Raw genomic sequence first — 25,668 nt, 5'->3', positions numbered from 1 at the left:
AATACCAAAGAGCTCTCCAAGTGCTCTAGAAAGCCATGAGAAAATTTGACTGCTTGGAAGCAGTCACTGGAACATGACTCTCCCAGAAGGACAAACTCTATTTGTGTAGCAGCAAAATCACCAGCCTGGCTTCAGAACAAGACAAATAAAGATTTTCAGTTAAATTATTGAGTGAGTCATTTGAGAAAAACTTGTGTGATCTCTTAATCTCCTCTTAGTGTACAAGAGCACTAGGAAAATTACTGCAGTGGATGTAAAAGAAAATCATCATTGGGAAGACAGCTGAACAGCATGGTGGAAAGTATGAATACTGGTGAAGGTGGTAGTCAGGCAAACCACAGCAAGATCGGGTGTGACCACTAAGAAATCTCTGGTATTTTTGAAATAGAGATGAGCAATGTCGTGTAGGCGTGAGAACAGGCGGAACACAAGAGCAATGACAGCGCAGACAAAGGATTGTCATCGTTCCTCCCTTGCTCTTTTGAGCGTCACTGCTGTGAGCTGAACGAGGTGGATTGTGCAATTCCATTGATAGACCTGAGTGAACAAGTCAGCCCCCTGTAAAAAAAATACTGAGAACTTCTGCAAGATGCCCAAACTGCTCCATGATCCACTCTTCTATAACTCTAGGATAGTTACTAAATTGTTAAATCAAAATATCCAAAAATACATTAATCCTTCAAAAAATTGTCATGAGATGATAAATAGAAGTACTTTAGCTAGATCCTCAAAAAAACTGGAAAGGTAATGTGTATATATGCTTAGTTTACAAACATGCAAAGAATAAGCAGAAACAAAAAGGCAATCCATCTTAGAAAACAACTCATTTTCAGTAAGATTCACCTTAACTTTATCCAAAGTTAAGGGAGAAATTTTTAGGGACAAAGTTCTAGGGAGAAATATCAGATGTAACCTGAAGAATTTGGCAAGGAAATAAAAATTTGAAGGATCCTTATCTCAAAGAACTTCAAAGAGGTATTGGTCTGTTCTTACGCTACACATGCTTTCAATTACAGCAGCTTATTTCTAATGTATGTAGTTGGGATTAGAATATCAAATGTATTCAATCAAAGTAAGGCAACTGGGGAAAAAAGGAGTCAGAAACACTCAAACACAAGAGATGAGAACAAAGACATGCATACAGAGCCTGGCTACTTCTTTTCTATCAGTTTGATCTAATAAATGGCATTACTTCCCATGCAAGCATTTAATTTGCATCCTTAGGTCAGCACACTTACAACACTCCTGCTTTCAAAATAGATGTGGAGAGTGACTCACTGTTTGCTCTCCAGCCAGTGTGGGATTCATCTCACCTATCTGCACACCAGGCAGGGTCTGGTTATTGAAACTTCCTGGGCAGGAAGACAGCAAATTCCAGCAGCAGACAGTGCCTGTGCTCCCAGGGAATGTACCAGTCCCTCCTGCTAGAAGCAGCTTGAAGAACCAGCATGTCCAAGACAGCCAGCCAAGCACAATTAAACCAGCTCCTGCATAAGTAGCATCTCAAGAGTTAGGACACTGTTGAATCACATCAGGATCTGAAAGCAACCTAATCTACCTGCTACATTTACAAGAAAAATGTGTAATTCTGGTGAAATAATAAATTCAGATGCATTACCACATCCTGCCTTCAGTTTTGTTCCCTTAAAAAAACATCCACCTTTTATCTATGCTAATGCTCAAGTTATTAGGGAAATCTGTGGAAGTCAACATACTACTGAGTGTCATGACGCACAGCAAATATCATGAGAGTAGTTTAATGATAGCAATTAAACACTAAAAATATTGAAATACTCTTAATTTTTAAAAAATCAAAATATAAACCATTTTGAGATTATTCTTTTATCTATTTACATAAAGTCTGTATTTTACTGAAGCAGAAAGCACCAAAGACTTTTACAATTAACTTTTAAAAGACTAAGTATATATGAAAAAAAGGGACTAGTAAAGAGAAATATCAAAAAGAGAAAAATATAAACTGATGCAGAAAAACTTGACCATAAAAAAAGTAAATTACAGTATTTACACTCTTTCAGATCTATCCACACCCACTAAAACACAGTGTGAAGGAGTCATATCTATCTATACTTTACTTGATGCTTGTATGGTATACTGTATCATTTCACCTACAATTTTCAATTATCAACACTTCAATTCAGTGTCTGCACATAATGTATTGGAAACATTTCTCCTTGTGCCTGGGGGATGGAATTTCATTGCAGTTTGGGGAGGACCTTCTATACAGGTGTTCCTGCTCCTCCTACACACCAAAGGCTCTGCTCTGTGCAAGACATTGCTAAATTAGCATAGCTCTCTTTGCTAACATTGCCCTGGTATTTCTCAATAAACTTTACCTACAAGCACAATTGAAACATTTTAATTTTTTTAGGAAGTTATTTTTTTAATTTCTAGAAACACTCATTATCTCAGTAATTTATTTTTTTTTTTAGTATTCTGCTTATTTTATTTAACCTTTTTCGTGTTACCCACTGATGTTTTGTAAAACTAAATGTTTCTGTGGCATCACCCTTTACTCCACTGCACGAGGCCAGTGAGTGAATCATTCCCACAGAGCTCTGCACAATACTGAGTGCTTTTATTTGATAACCCAGCTATGGGGTTAAGTTTATATGGCAGCTTGTACAGAAAGATGATTACTAAAAGATATTCTCCTAAAAACTCCAACAACCAGCGGTGGAAAGCAGCATTATGATTTGTATTTCTGTATTTTCTAATTATATGTTCCTGCATATTAATGAAATGTATCCATTCTTTATGGAAAGGTAAATAAACCTCTAGATAAACTTTACATTAGTCTTGTAAACAAGACTGTAACAAGGTTTTATTATGTTATTCATAAGTACACAACGTTCCACAAAAGAAAAAAGAACTTTGAATAGATACACACAATCCTTTTGATTTGTGTTTGTAGATGTTGCAGGAAACCAAACAGAAATATAAAAGAACAAACAAAATATTACTAAAAACACACACACACACATATATATATATTTATATATATATATATATGTATATATAACATTTCCCTGGAGTAACAGTCAGTATTTTCAAAAGGTTGTTAGAAATTTGAATGCTTGAATAATATTTAAAAAAAGTAACTTAGAGAAGTAAAATATTAGCTTAATTCAACCCATTTATCCTTAAACCTCGTGGCACCATTTTAGAGGACTTCCATTTTTAATGCAGAGTTTGAAAAACTCAAATTGTAATATTACACACTGTATGTTACATATCAAAGGCTAAAAACTCTCGTAAAAGAAAATAGACTTTATATATGGCAATTATTTACATTATCTTTGTGTTTCATGAAAATATGTTCAATGAAATTATAAAATGTTTGTGTAATTACATCTCTATCCAAACAACATTAATTTGGCAGAAGTAATGTGTTAAATACTACCCTTCAAGGGTTTGGAAATAGAATTTTCATATTGCACAGTTTTAATATTAATACAGTGTCTGACAGCACACAATACTCCAGAGTGATAAAATAGTAAGCTTATCATCATTAGTGATGCTTGAAAAAGAAATTAACCCAGTGCATCAGACAAGGGGCAATTTTAGAGGTGATTGACACACATGAAATTCATGTCTCTTCTCACACACATTGGCACAATGCTGTGCTGCCTGTTGCCCCACGTACACATCACTCATGACCGCTCACAGATGCTGCTTCTCTCTGTCTCTCCATGAAAAGCACAGCCACTGGTTATTTCCACTTCAGGGACACCTTCCCAAGATTTCACATGCAGAAACTGCCAGCCAGTGTCTCTGACGTGGATGAGGTGAAATCGTTCACCCTGAATGCTGTCCCTCCCAGAGATGGACTGAAATGCCACTTTGGTCCTAAGTGAGGGGAAGGAGAAAGGAAAGTAGGGGGAAAAATGGGATGGGTGGGTGGGTGGGAGGTGGGAGAGAGCGAGTAAGCACAAGTGTGCTTGTTAAGCCCTTCAGTTTTGCTCTCTCACACACTTGTTACTTCACACTTTGGCACAGTCTGCTGGAAGTTTTCAGGCCTGAGATGTTTCTGAAGGCTGTATTATCTCTAAATAATACTATTTCCTTGCCTATGTACCGAAAAAAAACCAACCTGAAACCACTGTAAGCTTTACGTCACTTTCACACATGTAAGAGAACAGGACAAATTTAGCACCTCTGAAAATATCAGAAAATCATTATGGAATTTTGATTTAGCAACAGGATGAGCACCTCTGACTAGGGAAGAACTTCAAAATAACAGTGCTATGCAGGCAAAACCTGTCACTGGGACACAACTGCTAGAACTAAGTAGCTGAAATTTACATGGTAATGAACTTTATGACTAATTTCAAGTGCCAGTTTCATTTTAGGAGAAAAAAAGGTGTATTTTGTTGAGCTGTTAATTATTTTGAAAGAGGTCTTAAAACAGTAAATATCAGGGATTAGCAGGAACTACAGTAAGCTAATAATTTCTATGTTTTGCTTTCCGAAACACCTTAAGTCCCTCTCTGCAATGTTCGAGTTATCAAGAAAAATCTTGTATTTTTGTTTCCAAGGCTTCTGACAAATATAAAAACCTATGTTCTCCTGCCAGCTTTCAGTGCAAAAGAGATGCCTATAAATTTGCATTAATCCAAAACTGAACTAAGAACACCATCCTAAATTGAGGTAGCACATTGAACGGAGTTTCTTTCAAAGAACTTCAGAAAGAAACTGAAGAGTTTCTGAAGAGTAATGTCTCTGTCAGCAAGCATTAAAACCTTTAGTGACTGATGCATTCTTCCCTCTCCACCTGAGCAATTTAGGAGTCTGGAAGGTCTTCTTTAACTCTTTTTTTTTTCCCAAAAAAATACTGTTTAGTCCATGCACCCTTAGGTCCTGTAGCGTCTATTGCAACATCAATAATGGAATCTGGAGTCATCCACCTCAGAAACGCCAAAAGAAGGAAGTTCAGAACAGCAAAAAAAGCAAAAATACACCCAGTCACTGGGCCACAGTGAGTCATTAGTCTGTCAAGTCGCTCCTTGATTGGTAAAACCACTTCATCTGCAACTCTGTCATACACCTAAATGGAGAAGAGACAGAAGGTAACAATGCATTGCTTCTATCTCAAAAATCAGGCAGTACTTTGCTATCACTAGGCAAAATAAATGATCTATTCTTAGCTACCAGATGGGACAAATATTACCCCCCAAAAAGCTTTGCAGATCTCAAGTGCTGATTTATGAGTCTTGCTCTAGCTATTTCATTCATTTATTTAAGGAGAAATATGAAACATTTTCCTCTTTTACACACTTCAGAAGTATTTCATTAACTAGGAAGCCTGCATCATTTGTCTCTCATGTACTATGATACAGAAAGGATTGGGGGGTTTAATGAATTGAATGGGTTCTAATCTCATATTCACATCAGTCCTAGGAAGAGCTTGAACATGCAATTACTAGATTTTAAACACGAAGATGAATGAACTCATAGGTGAGTTTGGCACTATTCCAAATCTCTGTATTTGAACAATGAAGCAAATCATAATAGGCTCCTGATTTTTGTTTAAAGAAACACTAGCTCAATTACTGCACAAAGCAAATACATGCTACTAGTGACTTATTGTACATGTCAACCACAGCCAACTACAAACTCACTACAAACCACTCCAAAAGGCTTTAAGGACACAGATTTTTCCTTACGAATGTTACAGACTTCATTCTACAGGTAATTTAACAATTTGCTAACAACTGTCTTCTGTAAAATTTAAGATCAATGCCTACTTCTACTAATTCTATGATCATTTTCCTTCATGAAGTACTGGTGGGTTTTTTTAAGAAAAGGCTATATAAATCAAACTCAAATCTAGGCTAATGTCTGTAAAAACTTTGCAATTCAAATGTTGCCTGCAGGTACAAAATCATAAAACGAATGGTACTGATGGGACTTGAAAATAGTAAAATAAACTGGTTGCACATGGCAATTTGAGGAGGCTTGTGAGAGACAAGTGAGAGTCTTGGCTTGTGAGAGTGTGGTACAAACTAAGTAAGGGGCATGGGGTTCAGCTACTCTCTCCTTCCTATAACACAGGAGGTGAAGTCAGAAGTGACACATCTCCACAGGTGTTTGTAACATTAATACAGCCAACATTCTTCACTAATGGCACAGTTTTTATACTGAAGTGCAGTTCTAGTTCTGAAATATGATTTCAAAACTATGAAAATTAATTTTTAGTTACAACCACAGCTTATGTAAACCCACACATGTTCAGCCTTCCAACACTGAACTACCTCTCATAATTTTAAACTCCTTGTTAGCACATGGCAAAGCTTTCTCATGATCTGTGCTTACCTTGTCAGACACCTTATGCAGCACATTTTCCAGTTATGCCAGAAAAGTTACTTCATGTGAAGACTTGAATAAATAAATGAGCAGAAATCTAACTAAAAATCTAGACTTTTCTTCACAATATTTACCAGCAATTATGGCATGTTAGAAAATACATATAGAAGAAAAAAAAAATCACCTATCTAGGAATGTATTTGGGGAAAAAAAACCCGCATTCTCTGAACATTTTAAAACCACGTATGTTTGACAGGAAACATGATGAAAAATTACACTGGAATATTACATGGTGAATGTGCATAGTAATATTTCAAAGCAAGAATTGTTTCAGAAATGTACTTTCAGAGAATTTAACAGAAATGATTATACATACTTTCTCAGTTCTCTCTGCTACATTCCTCCACGTATAAAATGTCTTTACTTCATTATGAACAGTTTCTGGAGATGGCAGAGTTCCTGATCTGAGCTGGGCAATAGCTTTTTCTAGTCCATCACACAAAGATTTCACAGAGGGCTCACACAAAATGATGAGATTTTCTGGAAGTACCTCCGGAATCCCACCAACTCTTGTACTCACAACCTTTGAAACAAATGAAAGAAACACACATGCAACATAAAAAATGAAATTGTGTGATGACAGTCTTATTACATTGTTTAGATGCAGCTATTTAAAAGAATAGGAAAACATCATGGTTTGGTAACTTGACCTGTATGTGAACTAAAGGTATAAACCCCAGAGAAGACAGAGCATAGCAGATCACCTTCAACATTGTCCAGAATTATTCTTTGGTGCCATGATAAAACAGAAGACTTGGTCTAATGAGTGGTTATGAGACTCCTTTCCTGAATGTGTTTGCCACAGTATACAACTAAACCTGTGTAACCAGATTTTGGACATTTCCTCCACAGTATCTCAAAAAAACTGTTACTTCTATTTGCAGAGGATAATTTTACCACATACTAAAAATTTCAGTTTCCTAGGTTACTGAACACTTGCAAAAATTTATTTATACTAATCTGAATTATTATTTTTAAAGGGAAATCAGAAATTACTAAGACTCACATATTGCCCAATGTTTAGAGATGATTGCATAAAGAAACTGCAGAACTTCCTCATATCTAGAGAAAAGAAATGGCAAGAGAGTAACTACAACTAGATATTAACTGATGTCAAAGGATACTGAAGTAAAAAAAAAAACTGAAGTCCCTCACATTTTCTGTACTTACTGTAAATTAGGTACTCCTATTTGTCTGTCTTTTTAATACAATTTATTTATATTTTAATGTGAAACTCTAATTCTTTATGGCTCAATTTCTTTTTAAGTCATCAATCTGAGTTGTAGATTAGTTAGAAAGGGATTTTATGGTTTTCTCTCTCCCCAGCTTATCTTGAATCCCTAAATAATAAGGCAATTTTTCTGCAGCTCCTTTCAAAGTACTGTCAAAGTAAACCTTTGTTAACAGCAGCTACCCCAAAAGTCCATTAAGGAGTACATACAAATTAGTATTTTGGAGAGGCAGTCTGGCTAGTTCAGAGTACTGAGAGCAGATCTAAATGTTATTCCCAATTCTGCACAAAATTCTTCTCAGAGCTTACACAGCTTCAGTTAACCCTTCTGTCTCAGCTTCCAGGTGATCTGTAAATGGGGATAATATTTGCTAACCTCTGTCAAGACAGAGCCTCAGATGAAATCAAATGTCAGAAGCACATCTTATTTCAAAGTAAAATTTGTTTAAAATATATGCATGTTTTCTGGATATTGAGTTTGTTTTTTTTACCTGTAAACCACAGCTTGCTGCCTCCACAATAGCCATACAAAAGGCCTCAGTGAGAGAAGTGTTGAGAAAAATGTGCCCCTGGACCAGGACATTTCTAACATCCTGGTGTTCCAAGCCTCCTAGAAGACGTACCCTGCATACAAGCGGGGAAAAAAAAAAAAAAAAAAAAAAAAGATAAACATAAGATTTGGACCATAATAATGCTGTGTAGTGTTACATGTATTCTGAAAAAGGTACCAATGGTTCACCCTTATATAGTGAGAGAACAAAGACAGGCACCTCCATTTAGTTTTCTCTAAATTTTTCCCGCAGTGGAGAAATAGAAGATTGTGCTTTTTTATTGTCACACTGAAAGAAAATTCTGAAAATAAAGCTGGTGGGAAAAGTTTGTTTTCATGACATTTTCCTCCAGAACATTGCTACTGAGCCTTCTAGTTCTGCAAGAAAAAATGGCTTCATTCAGTTAATAATTAAGATTTGTCAAATATATTATCTGAATTTTCAAGGTAAGGTCTGACCAATCTGAGTTTGACAAGGGAAAAAGTTTTTAAAATACAATGATCAGGACCTATCAACTTGAAGAGATATTGGAAAACAAAAAAGGGTAAAATGAGAACGATACAACTTTAATATGGGGAATCACTGACTAAAGTACAAAACAGGCAAGAGAAAACCTAGAAAAGAAAATGAACAATTGAGGACATGACACTGTTCTTGATCAAGAAAACCCCAAAGAAATACATGAATGCATATGTATCATGGCAACATTCTGGCAACATGATAGCACCAGGGAACACGTTTGTAGTACCACAAGAAGACATATGAGACAAGCACTATGCTTAAGAGTTTCATATTGAAATAATAAATTACTAGTAGTCGCCACATGCAATGGCACAAATGAGCTGTTAACACCTGATGCCATATGAGATCCAAGCATCATGGTTGCAGTATGACAAATTTATATCTAAGTCAGCAGCCAATGACTTGAGTGAAGGCACATTCAAGGCCTATTCACAGAAATATAAATTAACTTCCTGGATCATAGTCCAGCTCTCAAAGTCTTCAGTGTCTGGTTTATGTGCCTTGCCTTTAGGCTTCCAGCCTCAGGTTTTGGGGTCTATCTGGGGGAGGGAGGCAGGCAGATCCCCACCCCTGAAGTACCTTGAAGGGTCATGGACACCCACAGAACAAACCTGTCATGTAGCTGGTATCTCTCCCGGACTTCTTCTAGTACGATTCGTTTTGGTCCTTCTCCCCCGACTAAGAAATGTAACTCCGGATATTTCTGACAGAGCTCAGGAATTATACCACTAAGCAAATCAATACCTAAGAGTAGAAAATTTAGGGCGAGCCATTATTGTATTTGATTTCAAGAACTTCTCAAGATGTAGCCCACATCTACAACTATACTCAAGAGCAGAAGTAGCAAAAAAATAGAAGTCTTCTGAAGACAGTTAAACAGCTGTACACAAAAATATAAAAAAAACCACAACTTGTGGCCTCTTAGGAGTTAAAAATGGAAAAAAAAAAAATCTCTTAAGTCGACATCACTTGATTAAATAAAAAACAACTACAACATTTTTAAGAAAATATATAGATTAGGCCCTAAATCTTATGTGCGATGTGAGCCAAACCTTCCATTTTACAAACTGCAGTTTTTGATCTCTTCAGGATTACAAAGGAAACACACCTCTGAACCCAACATGTACAAAAAGAAATGTACATTTCTTCTTGAGCTCACAAACACAAAAGCTTGGAACAGCCACCTCCCCACTCTCAGAGAAAATTCCATCCATTCCACAGATACAGCTTAAGTGATACCTGACCAAGACCTTTCCAAAGGGTGAAAACAACCAAAGCAAGGGCACATTTGATCCCCCATTACCTTTTCTATAAACAAGTCTGCTGACAACAACAATTGTTATTGTACTGTCATCCCTCCTCGAGGGGTCTGGAGTGAACTCGGTGGGATCGACAGCATTGGGGATGACAGAGACTATCCGAGGGTCCAAGGCCGCTCGCAACACCGTGTTCTCCTTACTCGTGTAGGAGACGCAGATGATGTGGTTGGTGTCACACAGGGACACCGTCAGCAGCTTGTTGGTCAGCACCGAGCTGACATCGGCGAACCCAAAGAGGGAGTGGTCAGTGAACACGGTCCGCAGCCCCATGGTCTTGGCGTGGAACAGGGCGTCGTGGGCCATGGCGGAGAAGGAGCTGTGGGCGTGCACGATGGTCACCCGCTCCCGCACGAAGATGTACCTGAGCAAGGGCAGGCTGTGGAAGAGCGTCGTGGCCGTGGACTGGTTGTACATCACCTTCAGGGGCAGGTAGTAGACTTTGAGCCCGCTAGTGAGGTAGCGGACGCCCTTGCGGTGGCCGTAGGCGTGGGTGACCACCAGGACCTTGTGGCCGCGCTCGATGAGGCACTGTGACAGCTGGTACACGTGGCTCTCCACGCCCCCCATGTTGGGGTAGAAGAAGTCCGACACCATGCACACGCTGTGCGCCGCCGGGCCTCCGCCTTCCATCCCGGGCCCGCTCCTGCCGGAGGAAGGAACCACAAGGCGCCATCACTCGCTGGCGGCCGCTCGCGACGACCCCCGGCCCCCTCAGTGTCGGCGGCGCCGCCGGGCCCACCGTGCGTCCCGCGCAGGCCGCGCGCAGGGCGGGGCGGTACCGCGGCCCCCAAAAGAGTCCAGTCAGTGACCGCGGCGATCGCCCCGGGGAGCGCGGGTGGCGCTGAGGGCGGGGGAACCGTGCACGTACCTGCCGGCGGCCGGCGCTCCCTGCGCGCTGCCCGGCGCCATGTCCCCATTTCCCGGTCACCGCGGCGGCCACGCCCCCGCGGGGCCGCGCCGCAGCCAATCAGCGCCCGGCTCTGCGTCACGCGGGAAAACGCGCGCCAATCGCTGCGCTGGGCGGTGATTGGCTGCGGCGCGGCCCCTGCCCGCCCCGGGACCCCGCCCCGCTCCCGACCCCGCCCCAGCTCCCCATCCCGGGATCCCGCCCCGCTCCCGACCCCGCCCCAGCTCCCCATCCCGGAATCCCGCCTCTCTCCCGGCTCCCCATCCCGGGATCCTGCCCAGCCCTGCTCCCGCCCCCCTCCCCTCCCTCATCCCCGCTCCCCGCCCCGCTCCCGGCCCCTCGCATCCCGGTATCTCGCCCTGCTGCCGGCGCCGGGCAGTGAGGGCACCGCGCTAATGCAGCAGCGATGTCCTTGCTGTAGTGAGAAGCTGGTCCCGGACGGTGGTTGTCAAAAACGTGTAGTACGGAGCTACTGAAAAAAGTGACTTAAATGCTGTATAGGTATGGGATTGCCTCAAAATTCCAAAGGCTTTGCTCTGCCCCCAGTGGAGAAGCTCTTCTGGTGTGTTTGCTGGAACTCACGAAATGTTCTACTCTTCTACCCCAAGTGCTGAAAGCTTGGTGTGTCTCAATGGAAATAAATTTTTAAAAAATGGCTTGTATAGACGGTCCAGGAGCTTGAACACTGGGAAAGGAGCTGGGTTGGCATCACTTGGCTATGTATTCCTGGTCTTCTCAAGAAACCTCACCATCAGCCTTTTTTGCAGTTCCAACACTGTCCTGGCTGCTGCTGGCTGCCTAGAAGGGTGTTCATGCTATTCCTGTATGTTCCCAAAATTATGTTTGGCAGCTCCTTCTTCTTGCCATGATTTCTGATATGAATTTTGTCAGATTTGAGTCTGTCGTGACTCGTATGCAAATGTGTTTGTTGTGAGTGACAAGCTGACCTAGACTGGAGTGCTAGCCGGATTCCTGAGACTGAAGCTTGGACAGATGTGCTTTGGAGACACTGATCCCAAGACGGACTTAGGAGGAAATCAGGCACTTCGTTTTGGGGACTTAAATATGTGAAAAATTCCACTGTGTTGAATAAGGAAAGCATTGCTCGTTGATTGAATTTTTCTCATGTGGTTCAGAAGGGTGGGACCAGCCCTGGCAAATCTGACTTCATCATCAGGTGCTTCTCTGACATGTCAAGAACCTGAATTTCAGGATGAGAAGCTGAGTGTGAGGCCAGAAGAGGGGAAGCTTCTCACCAGCAACAGCAGGGTGTGAAAGGAGTTTGAGAAGCAGGAATCTGTAGGGTCCTCATTCTCAGAAGAAACTAGCCAGAGTGTAAAGCTGTGGCCTTGAATTGCATCTAGGAAAAAGCCATCAAAGTAGTGCTAGGAGAAGGAGGAATGCACTTGGGGGGTCTCCACTGCAGCACCCCATGTGAGCTCTGGCAAATGGTGGTGGTGACCTCCCTTGCTGTCACACTGCCCTGAAGAATCAAGCTGTCAAGTCACTGCAATTTTAGCTGTCAGGAAAACAGTTCTTATGGTTTTAACTATTTGGAAAATTATTTTTGTTAGATTAGTTCTTCATGTGTGTTCTCTAGAGAAGTTGTAATTCTTGGAATGCAAACTTAAAAACCCTGAAGAGAAATCATAACTGGTACATGACATAGCAGCCCCTTTCTTTACTTTCCTGGCTGTTGGTCATAGGCTCTGGATGTCTTTCTGAAGGAGATCAGGAATGGTGGCCAACCTTCATGCCTTTGGCCTGGCATGTTGGCTTTGGTTGTCTGACATCTGTGTTCGTCATTAAATGTGTCTTGTTGAGCATAATGTCATTCATGTCAGTGGTTCAGTAAATCCCCCTGGATCAGCAGCCTTCTCCTGTTGTCCTGTTCAAGGGAACTTGAAAAATTTGTCTACTAAGGAGCCTAGGAAAAACTTTAATGGAAAGGAATCTTTGCCACTACCAAGTTGAAAAAGATACTGCTAAATTTTGTCTCCACAGCTGTTTTACAAGGATTGGATAACATTCACTTTTCACTGTCTGTGGTGTTGTGTTGTGTATTCATAAAACTGTTACCGATCCTGGTCATATCCAGAGTCTATCCTGCCCTGATCTGAGGTGAAACTGATATTGAAGGGACCAACAGCTGAAGAAAATGAAATTTTCTTACTTTCTAAATCCTGCACTCAGTATATTCACTCCCTCACTTAGAGCACATACAAGGTCAGAGTGAGACTGTACGATAAATAGAGAGTAAAGATGTAAAACCTGTGACAGCAGAGTAATTGCCACTTCCAAGCCTGGTCCTTGAGTGCTCTCTAAAACATCTCATAAATTGAGTTAATGGACAGAGAAGATGGAGGGCACTCAAAGAGACTCCTGTGTCTTTGTTCAGGTAGCAGATGCCATCGTGCCTCAAGGAGACCTCTTCAGTGTTCTTGAAAATATAGGAAAACTTTCTGCCAAGTACTCTGCGCTTTCAACTCCCACTCAGCGTCCTCTCAGGATGAATTTGCCACTCTATCCCCCAGCCTGTTGGGTGACATTGCTGTTATTCCATGTCTGTATGGAGCAAAGACTATCATCATTTGTGATTGAAGTGGCTTTGCTGTGTTATAAGCTGGTGTATTAAATTAATGCATTTATTTACACTCAATAAGCCTAAAGCATGCACATTTATTATTAAAAAAAAATAGTAATTGACAAAAACAGGCTATCAGTTATTCAGAGTACTTCACAAAAGAGCTGTGAAGCAGTGCTGCTCTAGAGCCTGATGCCATGACAAGGGAGCCATAGTGCTCCTGGAAAAGAAATCTTGTGACATGGAATAGTGGTGTGAGACTGCACAACTGGCCTGAAGTGAAGGACATTTTCTTTTCATGATTCAGGAAAGCAGAAACTGTTGGAAGCCACAAATTAAGTACATCAGTGAAAAATAGTACTGCTGATTGGAGAATTGTGGCCTATTGATATATCATAAACTGAGACTGGTTAGTGAAACCAAGCAGGACAGCCAAAGACAGTCCAACACCTTGTTTGAAAAATGACAGTGTTTGCAGTTTTTGATCCTGCTGGAATTAAATAGGCTCCAAAACAAAGAGGAAAGCAGTATTTGGAATTGTTCCTCTGAAGAAGGAGGGCTAATTGTCCTTCCATTTAGTTTACTTTTGCAGGGTAAGGCTGGAGAGCCTGTCCCTTCTAAGATTCCTGCATAGCGGGAGTGAGTGCCCAGCTGTCTACCTCAGCAGTTGTTTTTTGCTGCTAGGAAATAGCAACAGGATCTAATAGATTTCTATAATACCTTAGAAAGGTTGGTTTTGCCTGGTTTCTACTGCATATGTCCAATTTCATTACCTGGCTGGAATACCTCCCATTAAGCAGCCAGGAAAAATCATGGTTTTCTCATTCAAGCACCTGAATTTTCCTATTCATGGAATCCCACAGAAGCTGGCTAAAATTACATGTTAATGTACTTCTAAAATACAAGTTTAGAGTTGAAGGCTTAACAAACCGCACTGCTGTCTGTGAAGGAAATTACCATTAAACACAAACCGGAGAAAGGGCTTCTTTTCTTGAAGCCAAATTTCTCTTTTAGAATGCCAGGAAATAAGTTAGTTTTCCATTTTACAGATACTTGTCCCTTCCAAGCAGTTTGGAATTCATCTGTGGGACATGAATTTGCTAACAGAAGGGAGAAGTTGATTGGCAAGGCTGAAAGCCGTGTGTGTTGGCTCTCACATGTGTAACCTGTGCCTCTCATGCGTGCCTGGAGGTCACAATCACTTGGTTGTCCTCTGCACACTACAGTGCTCTTCCCCAGAGCCCAGAGCATTCCCTTCCCTGTCAAATCAGGTAAGTGAAGGTGAAGAAGGGCATGAGGGCTTGGGAACAGTCCAAGGATACCAGGAGTAGCTTTCAGCCCTCTGGGTTTACAAACAGGTTACATGTCTGAGCAGGACACAGGACAGGACAGCTGCTCGCATCATGGGCTGTTACTGAGAAGAGTCCTCTTTTACACCACCCACGAGGGGTCATTTACCACTGCCGTGCAGGATCCATTCCAGTACCTGAACACTTGGTCTCTGCTCCTTCCTGGTCCCTAGCAGGAGCATGGCAAACAAAGCCTGGATGGTGCCTGTCTCCTACCTTCACAGCCAAGGCAAGCGAGTGATCCAGCTTAAGTACTCGTCAAATAGGGCAGAAAAAGATTCCTGAGCACGCAATGCAAAGTGGTGTCTGTGCCTATCCTGACATTTAAGTCTGTCAGAAGTACTGGTTGCTTTTGTATTGGCAGACCCAGGGGATACCTGTCCTGCAGCCAGCATGCCACTACTATCAACTCTCTAACAAGCCATCTGACTAATTTGACAGAAAGACACTTCTGCCTGTGTGTGATTTGGATCAAATGATTTATGGTAACACACAGGTCTGGTGTCAGTTATGAAGCCACAGCATACTGACCACACTAGACTTCTAGACTTGGTTCTACTTTCTTTTTTTTTCTTTTTTTCATTTTTCAGCTTTACTAAATTTTACTGTCTATTTAGTTGCAGATCTCTTTCTGCTTCAGAAGCCTTGAGGCAGCATCAGAAGACTTTAACATTGGTGTATCAGCTGTGCTAGAAGAGAAGGCCTGTCCTAGAGGTCTTCTGTTTGTATCTTTAAAACTGTGCTTCACAAACTCTCAAAAACTCCTGGCAATTTATGTCGTAGAGTTCTACATTGTATGATTCTGGGAGTTGGCACAAACTGGAGTGGCAAAACTGTCGGGTGGATTTCAGCTTTAAAATGCTTACAAAATGGGTTTAACTGAAAGTTGAGTATATATGAGGACTTTTTGGTGGAGGAGAAGAAAGGTACAGTGACAACAGTAGATGGAGCTATTGGAAACTTAAAGTGTGTTCTTCCTTGTGGTGCTGCAAATATCTCTGTGCAATGCTGAAGAACCTTTAGCTGGTATGTTTTATTTCCTACTACTAATGCCCCTACCACACAAATGCCCCAGAACATTTTTAGCACTGTTCTCTGTAGTCATTATATCAAATAGAGTAATACCTGCCTGCATTCTACAGTTTGAATTTAAAGAAAACTGAGTTTCTTTAAAAAAAATAAACATGAACTATCTATAGTTCTATATATTTATACTATAATTAACTCTATATTGATAGTTTGAATCCAGATTTAAACTGTAAAGCAAGAATAATTAATTTTAATTGTACTTTAAAATCCATTAAATGAGACACAGGTTTATTTAAATTGATACTGTTACTGTAGGCTTGACTATCTAGAGATGAAAACAAGGCAAGGTCTGTGGAGGAGGAAGTAATTTTTATTTGATTGTTAGAATTGAGAAAACTCAGAGGGGCATGCAAACCATTCTCGAGGTGTGAAATGGAAGCCACAGTTTTCAAGCTTTGTGTAGGCTGGAAAGTGCTGCTCCAAGGTTTATTTAATTGATATGGAGCAGGGCAAGGTGAAAGGTAACTGTACTCCAGGGGACAGGGAGAGAAGTGTAGGCATTCTTAGCTCTGAAAACTTGTAGGAGTGAGCTGTGGGCAGATTTAAAATGGGATGCACAGGGAAATGGAGGAACAGAGAGACTGAGATGGCTTTCAAGGGATTTTCATGATATGCCTTCATAACTCAGCTACAGAAAAATATTGATGTTTATTGCAAAGACAATATTGATAAGATGTATTGCATAGTTCTTGTGGATGCATTAAGCTTTTCCTTGTTTTTCATCACTTATATTGGTGATTTTATTTTGAGGACTGAATGAAAATATCCACTGCGCAACTATAATTGAATGTTTAAACACAATTCTGAAAAGTCCATTAATAGGAATCAAGATACACTTTCCCAAAAAAAAAAATCAAAGGGGGCACATGGGTGTGCATAGACAGTGGGATCTGGGGTCAAGGGAAAGTTTTGGATAAATGCTTTTCCAATGAGCCGCCTAACAGAAGCTGATGAGTTAGTCTGGGTATCTTGCATTACCTTTTCAGCTGGACCTGTGATCCTAAGCCACATATCAGAGATAGTCTCCACCAATTAAAAATACCACTTAGCATAACAAAGTGGGGCAAAAGGCTAAGTGAAATGCTTCCTACCTTGTTACCTTGGTTTTTTTGCCACTTAATTTGTAATCACACTCCGTAACTAGGTGTTTTTTGTATAACTGCTGTTGTATTTTCAAATATATAGCATATACCAATGCACACTAGAATTAAATCATTGATTACTCAGCCATAAACATTTTAAAGGTACCTTTAGATGTTTAAGAAAGGAAACAGTTCATGCTAAATTATGATCCCACACTGTTCTCAGCCTGGTATGACCTTTCATATTGAGTAGTATTGTAAAGTATGATAAAAGTGGAAACAAAGAAGAGTGTTAATGGCATTGAAGTCAAAGTGCAGACCAAGCCCTGACACATCATTTTGTGTACTGCTTTTGTTTTATTGGCCAAAGGACCACTTGCCTTTTATTTTCATTTAGAACAGATTTTTTACCCCTGAGTTAAAAGTTTTTAGTGAGGTTTTTAAGTAACTGCTGATGTAGGAGTTTGAAAAATAAAGTGAATGGCAGTACATCACTTGTAACCCCTACTTGTTTTGTTGGTTTTTTTTTTTTTAATGTAGACTTTAATAAATGAGAAAAAATACTTACTTGGCCTGCTATCCACCTTGTAGTTCCAGAAAGAACAATTCACTCCACAATTCCAGAATTAGAAGATGACAACCTCTTTGATATTTTAAAATACTGAATTTTAAAATTGAAATTAATATACCAGTTATTTAGAAAATACAAAGGAAACAGGCAGCTGAAGAAGCTTCCTCAGATTCAGTTTTGGGTTCTCAAGATTTTCCTTTCTTTTTTCTTACACTACTGTAAAGCAAAATAACTTTAATCGCATAAATCCTGACTTGCAGTGGTACAAGAAAACAAAAAATAAACCTAAGCAGATTCACATTTGTTTTTTCTGGAATACAGGAAGGGACCTTACGAGTGAGCAGGAGATGATGCCCAAAGGATACATACAGATTTATACGTTTGCAGTGTTTATGAGTGTGACTGGATTTATGAGTGCTCTGTCAACCCTCCCATGAATAATTCTTGCTATAAGCAATGTCACAGCATATGACCTGCGATAGCTTTTGAAGTAAATGAGAGCAGTACTTTCAAGATGTGCTTGAATTTCTTCCATCTCACCAGCATTTGGTAATATCACATGTATCTCTGTCCTTCTGGAAGTCAAGTATGGTTTTTGCAAGTAGATAAATATTTCCTGACTCTTTCAATGCAGTGTGCATATTTAGCTATTATTCTGATTCATATTCTTCCTTGTCCCCTTCCTGCAAGAAAGCACATGTAAGCAGAAGCTAGCTACTCATAAAATCTGATGGTTTGAGAAACATCGTGTGTGTTTATTTAGAATTAACAATTATTCTTTAAGTATTGTCATTCCTATTACATACATAACACAAATATCACATTAAAGACATCCCTCACTATATAAAAATTAAGACACACTGCAGCAGGAATTTTTAGCACTATTATTCTGCCTATGAAATCTGTAAATCATGTCCATATGCCTAAAAAGCAAGTCATGCTGAACACAGTAATAAAAGGCCTTTCAAACTTCAAAGAGAACATTCCACTGCACAATAACCTTCTCTCTCTGAGGGTCATTTAGTCATAGGTTAAGAGTTAATGATATCAGTCAAAAAACAGATCTGCTATGAATTTTACATACCTCATTTAATTCTTCTGAATTGTTATATTTAATATCCTAATTAAAAGTCAGTCTGATGTATCAATGTGAAAGATAACATCAACCATTTCTACTTTGAAGTTTGTTGAATATTTTTTAAATGAAAAATCCAGAATTCCTCCAATGAAATAGCATTGAACTTTTGTAGATTATCACCAAAATCTAATTTTCTGATTGTGTTTGCATCTTCACTCAGACCTTCCTTTTAGTCCTAGTCTTCCACACAGAGGATTTATGGCTATGAAACAGACTTAGTGACATCCAGGTATTCTGGGGGCTGTGGCAGTGAAGACACACCACTGTCATTCACAGCACAGTGCTAAAATTATTGAGCTTTTCCACATGGTGTTTCAGTGAATGCTACAGATATGCACTACACACTCTAGCTTTGGTAATTTTCTAATGATTAGGAAAGCAGGGTAGCAAAGGGCAGCACCCTACAATAGAGGCTGGCACAGGGCCTTAGGAGCAGATCATCTGCTGGGGTAGGGATTTTTTGTAAAAGAAATAGGCTGTAAGATGCCTGTAGGTTGCACCAGAGCTGGCAATCCTGCTTGAAGCATGCAAAGTACATTCTTAAGGCTTCTGGAAACTAGGGCTGAGAACCTCTAAGGAGAATTGAAGTTATAAACTAGATAAAAACCTGTGTGTTGGCTGCTTAGGTCATGCTTGCTCATGAATGCTACCACAAGCAGATCCCTTTTCCATCTTCACAGTAAGCCTGAGAACCATTCTTAATCCACAAGTTTTCAGGCACATTGCTCCTGCAAAGCAGGAATCCCTCAAAGAAGAATCTGTCAGGGGGTTAAATTCAGTGTAAAAAACACTGAATTTTGCATTGACCTCACAGTGCGTTTTTGATGATCACACATTCTCTGTTGCTTAAGCATGCTTGTATCTGTCCTGGTTTGGGCTGGGATAGAGTTAACTTTCTTCTGAGTAGATGGTACAGTGCTGTGTCTTGTTTTTAGTATGAGAATAATATTGATAACACACTGATGTTTTGGCTATTGCTAACTAGTGCTTACTCTAAATCAAGGGCTTTTCAATTTCCTATGCTCTGACAGCATAGGAGAGCAGCAGCACAAGAAGCTGTGAAGAAGCATAGCCAGGAAGGCTGACCTCTATGGGCCAAAGTGATATCCCATTCCATAGTATGTCATGCCCAGAACATAAACTGGGGGAGTTAGGGGAGTCCCATCACCACTGGGGTGGACTGGCCATTGGTCAGTGGGTGGTGAGCAATTGTGTTGTACATGATTTGTGTTTCTTGGGTTTTATTCCTCTCTCTCCCTTTTCCATGACAATTACTACTAGTAGTAGCATTATTTTTCTTATTCTTGTTGTAGCTGTTATATTTAATTTTGTTTCAATTATCAAATTGTTCTTACCTCAACCCATGAGGTTTACTTTTCCTTTCCAAATCTCCCCACCAGGGTGGTGGTAGAGCAAATGAGTTGTGGAGTGCTTAGTTAACAGCTGGGGTTAAACCACAGCACTATCAAAAATACTTGCCTAAGTGTTTAACAAAGTGAGCCACAACATTTAAGAGCAAAATTCTGAGGTTAAAGGTTAAATTCACCCAGAGGCTTAAACTGAAAAAGCCTATACATATAGCAAGATCTCATCTCACTCCATCCCACTGGGATCTTCAGTCCTGCATTGGACATCGAGGCACAGGTCTCTTTTGCAGTGGAATGGGGAAATGTGAAAAGCTCAGAGCAGGGTTCACCGTGGTGGTCAGTGATGGGACCTTTCCAGCCCAGGTATTCTAATGGTCATTGTAATCTCCTGGAGGTTAGGTGGTTCATGTTCAAATCCCTCTCCATCTCTGTGAGAAAAGCTTTGGAACATGGTTTTCAGCCCCTTAGTGACTGCTTCATCTATGAGCCTCCTGAGGTTGAAGGAGACTTACTTGTCTCTCTGGCAAAAGCACTCAGTTTTGAGAAATGAAATGGATATATTCACTGGTCAGGATAGAAAACCAAGGAAGCCCCTACAGATCAACACTGACACAGATGTAATTAATACAGCACTCTTGTTGCTAAACTCCAGGATAAGCTAGGAAATGTAAAAGCTTGATTTCTTCCCACAGAATTTAGCTTTACGAATACTTTTGTGTGGTTTTGCGTAGAGGTGTATTTTCACTCTACCTCTGTCAAGTGTCAGGTTTGCCTCTGCAGCTCCCTGGTTTTCTGAGGAGCATGCTACAGGTGTAGCTTATTGGCAACACAGCCATTTGGGCAGAGTGCCCCCAGATGAGATAGAGGAGAAGTGATGGGGAAGTTCACTCCCTTTAAGGACCCCTGTGCAGCGCAGGGACCTCACCACCACACAGGTGTTTGAATTTAGAGCCTCTTCGAGGATCGGGGGAGATGTGGGTGCTTGTGCTGCCAGGCTGCTTCACCTGGTGTTGCACAGGGATCACCTTCCCCTTGCTGTCCATGCCGAGTCCAGGCTGTGGCACGTGTCCTTTGGGCTGGAGGAGCAGCCACAGACAGGAGCCCAGGGATATCAGAGCAGGAGATAACCCTGCTGCAGGGGCTCCAGCCAGGCTGCTCACAGCTCAGACTCTGCTGCTCCAGCAGAGGATCCCAGGCCAGCTCACAGAACAGGTACCACTAACAGCCTGCAGGTATGTTTGCACAGACCTAGGTCCCAGCTGGCTTAGGAAACACTCACAACACTCAGGATCAAATCCTAAATGCCTTACTGAGACTTGAGGCATATTAAATTGTTTGGTGCTTTGTCCAGCCATTCAATCAATCTTATGGGACTTGGCTCTAATTTTATTATAAAGCAATCTACTTTTCCTATATGAATAAAAAAAACCCAAACTTAGTTGCACATCAGAAATCCATTTTCTGTTCCCTGTGTTGTGTCAAATATTCCATCTATGTAGCATTTGTTTCATATACTCTGTTCCCTTTGTTCACAGTGCAGTGTAGAATTGGAGAATTCAGCAACTCGGAAAAAATTATACAGATGTCAAGAATATCACTTCCAGTTCAGGATTATTGCTCATAATATTTTGTCTGGATTAGCTCACACCAGACTTCAGTGGCTCAGAAAATAATACTGCCCTTTTACCTGATCTGGTTAAAGCACTCTTACTCAGGCCTCACACTGGGGAGAGGAATTTCAGTGCAAAGGAGATATTTTCATTGCATGGTAGGCTGAAAGGAAAACCATCTTCTAGTGAACAGTGCTTTTCCAAAAAAATTCACTGAAGAGTTAGTACTAGTGTGGTGTTATCCCCTTAGGAAGATTAACACACTACACCAGGAACAAATAAATAAATCATACATGCTGTCAGGCAGACATGGGAAAAAATGCTTCATTTTTACTGAAACTCTTGGGTCAAGTGACCTTGTTTCGACCTGGGTTTGGGCAGAAGCCAGTCCCTGTGGAACAAACGTAAGAAAACTGTACTTGAAATGGCTTTGGGGTTTTCCTTATTTTCTTTTTGTTGGGCAGAGTTTTTAAATGACAGAGAAAAATCAAATCCACTCGAATAACTGATGTATTTATTTTCTTATATACACTTAAATATGGCACATCTGACAGTAGTTGTACAATAAACACAAAATTATAATCAAAGCTGGACAGTAGATCAAATAACTCAGTGCTGAACCTATTAGAAGCCAAATCCTGTACACTGAATTTCTGAAGAAAGTTTTACCCAGGAGCTGCATTAGCTAAGGATTCAGAGGCTAAGATTATCAAGTCTCAATTTCTGAATGACTGGCTGGACACTGTGACTCTATTTCCAACACACAGTTTCATCTTCCATAATGTAACCTTGAACTGGTACTTTCCAATCTTTCTTCCATGCAGCCAGAAATTCATCAGCTGTTGTTACCTCTTGGAGAGCAATTACCAGTGTCCCAGAGGATTCACTTGCAGTTAGTGATTACTCTAATAAATAAATGCAGACTGGATTAATTCTTCTGCTATTAATGTGGAAGATGTTCATGTTTACTATTGTTTGAAAGTCAGTGACAGCTACTTTGCAAAGCAGTGGATTTTCGAAGAGTAGGGGAAGCTCAGTCAAGGAGTTTCTCTGCTTTGGGACCCATGAGTACCTTTCTTCTCCTTTGGACAACGACAATGCCTGGAACACACTGGTTTGGCAGTTGGGCATGTTCTGGGTTGGGATGGACATCTGTCTTCACAACTGTTTGATAAAGAAAGAATGCAAAAGAGAAAAGCATTTTAATATGAAAATTCTTCACTGTCATATTCCTCAACTTCCTCATCATTGAACACTGCAATGCTCCCTACACATCTTTTGGGAAAGTGTTGATGTCTTAAAACACAGGGAGACAGGAATTTTCTGCCTCACAATTTTTGTCTACAGCAACATGTCTTGCAGTGGTCCATTTGTTCTGATTCACGACTTAAGTGATGCTTTCCTTTCTTGAGACCAGTAAAGTCCTGAAGGTCGGCACTGGATAGTGCTGCCCTTGGACTCTGCAAAGTAGCTTATCTCACTTCATGATTCAGCTTTGCTTCTCCAGAAATACTGCACATAGAAGTCTGGCATTAAGGTCCTGTGTCCAGATTACAGGAATTTCTAGAAGCCAAATTCATATAAACAAATTGTTACATTGCTCCCCTCCATCCTGTCTGAAACATATAAGTAACAATTTTTTCCTGCTCATTTTTAGCTCTGCTGATTGTTTTAGCTATTTTTATACTTGACAACTATTTTGTGTTTGTCCTTGTTTCCAAAGCTGAACCTGAAGATGCAAAGGGTAATTCTCCCACAGCATCTTCCCTGTGAATGAACCTATGAAGCCACTGAGAGTGGACCCTGTGGGTGACCACTCAGTGAGCTACAGCTCTGCCAAGGCGCCCAGGGAAACTGGATGCTGACTACCCTTATATAAACTTTGAAACTAAGCTACTGCATGCTCCTGGGTCTCTACACAGAACCAGAGCTTTCTGAAAAATTAAAAAAATTAACTAATCTATTAAAACAGGTGTTTTAAGACAGCATTTTCTACCTGTGATTTGACACAGAAACCTCAAAACTAATAATACAGATTACGGAAATTCATGGAGTGTACTAGCCCCAGAACAATTTTCCTGCTTCTCAGTGGAGTCAGAGCTGGTTGAGTAGATTTATATGTGTAAAAAATTGCATTAGGTTTAGAAAATTACTTGCTCTGAGGACAAACTGGATTGTGCTGTGTGTTCTGTGTGCAAATTTAGGGAGCCTTTGTCCCTAACCATCCATGAGATTGCCTTCAGCTGGCGCAGAGAACAGCTGTCACAGGATGGGTTCTGCCTACCTACAAGACTTGGTATCTCATTGCAAGAACTAATATCAGTTGTAGTATAGTTTTAGTCATCATTCCCTAAAGATTAGCAAGAAAAAACAAGTAAGTGGTAAGTATTGACAGTTGAATAGCGGCCTTGCCCAGATTTCTTAAAAATACAAATAAAGCTTAAGTTCCTTTTATACAGTAAGTATTGTAAATATAATCTCCATCATCATCATTATTATTATTATTATTATCATCATCATCATCTTCCTAACTTTAGCAAGGTATTTTATCCCAGCCAATTAAGCACTTGCAACTCTAATTCATCTCTTGCAGTGTAGACACTGAATGGCAAGGATCACTTACCTGCAGGTTTCAGCATGAAATATCTTGTGTTTTAGAGCACAGCTCTCCTGGCTCTCCCTACACAAATAGCAGCTGCAGTTCTCTTTACTTTGAAAGAAATCTGTGGGACACTTATGTCTACAGATGCATTCACAATTTTCTTCATCAAATTCCATATGTTGTCCACACATAGCCAGCTCAGCAAGAGGAGGGAGTCCTGCAACAGCACATACATCTTTTAGCACTAAGCTTTACATAACTAAATCCTGCTTTTGAAGAGACTGTGTTCTCTATTCATTAAGACTCACACATGTACTTTCTGATAGATTCCAGATTTCACAATTTCTGTCCCAACTTTCTGTGCAGCAACAGACTCGAGAGGATTGAGCTGATTATTTCAGTTTATTCTAATACTGCTATTTCTTATGGGTTGAACTTAGCACAAAAAAAAAAAATGGGGGATGTATACTGCTAGAGTCTAATGCTATGTTTTGGAATGCATAAATATTTACTGGACAGCAAGTTTCAAGAAGATAATCTCAGAAGGGATTTAGTCTATACCCATGACAAAAAGGCACATCCATGCAAGCTACCACACCCACCATGTGTGCTTCACTACACAGTCACTGCAGAAATTTTTAAGGATTAATGCTATGTCTACTAGGGGGCAAGCTGGCCTAGCACTTCAACAAGGAGCACATTCATATTTGTCAAAGATGAAAGAAAATACTTTGTTTCAGAAAAAAAGCCAAAACAGCCAAGGGAACTCACTGTCTAATATCTTCCCTGAAAATGCACATCTGGAGCACAATATGCAGCTAATCCTAGCAAAAAAGGAACACATTTTGTGAAAGCTTTATTAAAATGCAAGCAGCACATCCCCGGTTAAAGGTCATGGCATGTAAGGTGTCATCGGGAAGGTAATTTCCTGTAGCTTTACAATTAGCTCTTGGATGTAACCTATGGAATGTGAAATGTAACCTGCACCTCTGCCATCTGATCCCTGATCTCAGGGGTCAGAAAAGGCTCGCACATTACTTGAAAGAAATTTTCATTATTTTTTACTCAATGCTGAAAAACCAGTATCTCAACAGAATGAAATCTAAAGCCTATTGAAAGAGAGGAGGGAGTCTGCCCAAAATTCTTGGAAGACAAACCCTTTCCTTGAGGTGATAAAGCTTGGCATGCATGAAGTGGTGTAGAGTGTTTCTATCTCACTTTGCTTCAACCTCAAAGACAGATTTTAAGTTTTTTTTGTCCCAGCCACTTGCCAAACACAATGTACATCAGAGAATGATATTTTTTCTGAGGAAGTATTGAGTCTATGTCAACAAAGGCCATAATTCAACAAGCCCCAGATTT

The 25,668-nt window shown here is 40.3% G+C and overlaps 2 protein-coding genes across 2 annotated transcripts in view; both read right to left on the bottom strand.

Moving 5' to 3' along the window:
* Positions 1-2,942: 2,942 nt before the first annotated feature.
* Positions 2,943-10,927, bottom strand: PIGA (phosphatidylinositol glycan anchor biosynthesis class A). Its single transcript, XM_005516653.3, has 6 exons — positions 10,876-10,927; positions 9,992-10,650; positions 9,300-9,432; positions 8,107-8,239; positions 6,701-6,907; positions 2,943-5,065 (listed from the first exon to the last, which is right to left on the bottom strand). The coding sequence occupies exons 1-6, from the start codon at positions 10,914-10,916 to the stop codon at positions 4,802-4,804; spliced, it is 1,437 nt and encodes a 478-aa protein (XP_005516710.3). The 5' UTR covers positions 10,917-10,927; the 3' UTR covers positions 2,943-4,801.
* Positions 10,928-22,209: 11,282 nt separating this feature from the next.
* VEGFD (vascular endothelial growth factor D) overlaps positions 22,210-25,668 on the bottom strand; it is a 30,710-nt gene continuing 27,251 nt past the window's right edge. Inside the window, exons 6-7 of the mRNA XM_005516654.3 lie at positions 24,328-24,523; positions 22,210-22,868 (exon numbers count right to left, since the gene is read on the bottom strand). Of these exons, the coding sequence (XP_005516711.1) occupies positions 22,742-22,868; positions 24,328-24,523 (323 nt within the window). The 3' untranslated portion in view covers positions 22,210-22,741. The remainder of the gene's footprint in view (positions 22,869-24,327; positions 24,524-25,668) is intronic.

This window comes from Pseudopodoces humilis, chromosome 2, assembly GCF_049639895.1.
Source record: "Pseudopodoces humilis isolate 2021_Gansu_Grassland_sample_001 chromosome 2, ASM4963989v1, whole genome shotgun sequence".
NCBI classification, from domain to species: domain Eukaryota; kingdom Metazoa; phylum Chordata; class Aves; order Passeriformes; family Paridae; genus Pseudopodoces; species Pseudopodoces humilis.
The sequence above is the reverse complement of the archived record's forward strand: the minus strand, read 5'-3'. Positions and strand labels throughout refer to the sequence as shown.

What these genes read in the sequence shown, in the direction of transcription:
- PIGA (XM_005516653.3), bottom strand. Translation starts at nt 10,916, where the DNA reads ATGGCGCCGGGCAGCGCGCAGGGAGCGCCGGCCGCCGGCAG. An exon ending in GGAGCGCCGGCCGCCGGCAG is followed by an intron (nt 10,651 to 10,875) that starts GTACGTGCACGG and finishes TTCCTCCGGCAG; the next exon opens with GAGCGGGCCCGGGATGGAAG. An exon ending in CAGCAAGCTGTGGTTTACAG is followed by an intron (nt 6,908 to 8,106) that starts GTAAAAAAAACA and finishes TTTGTTTCAAAG; the next exon opens with GTTGTGAGTACAAGAGTTGG.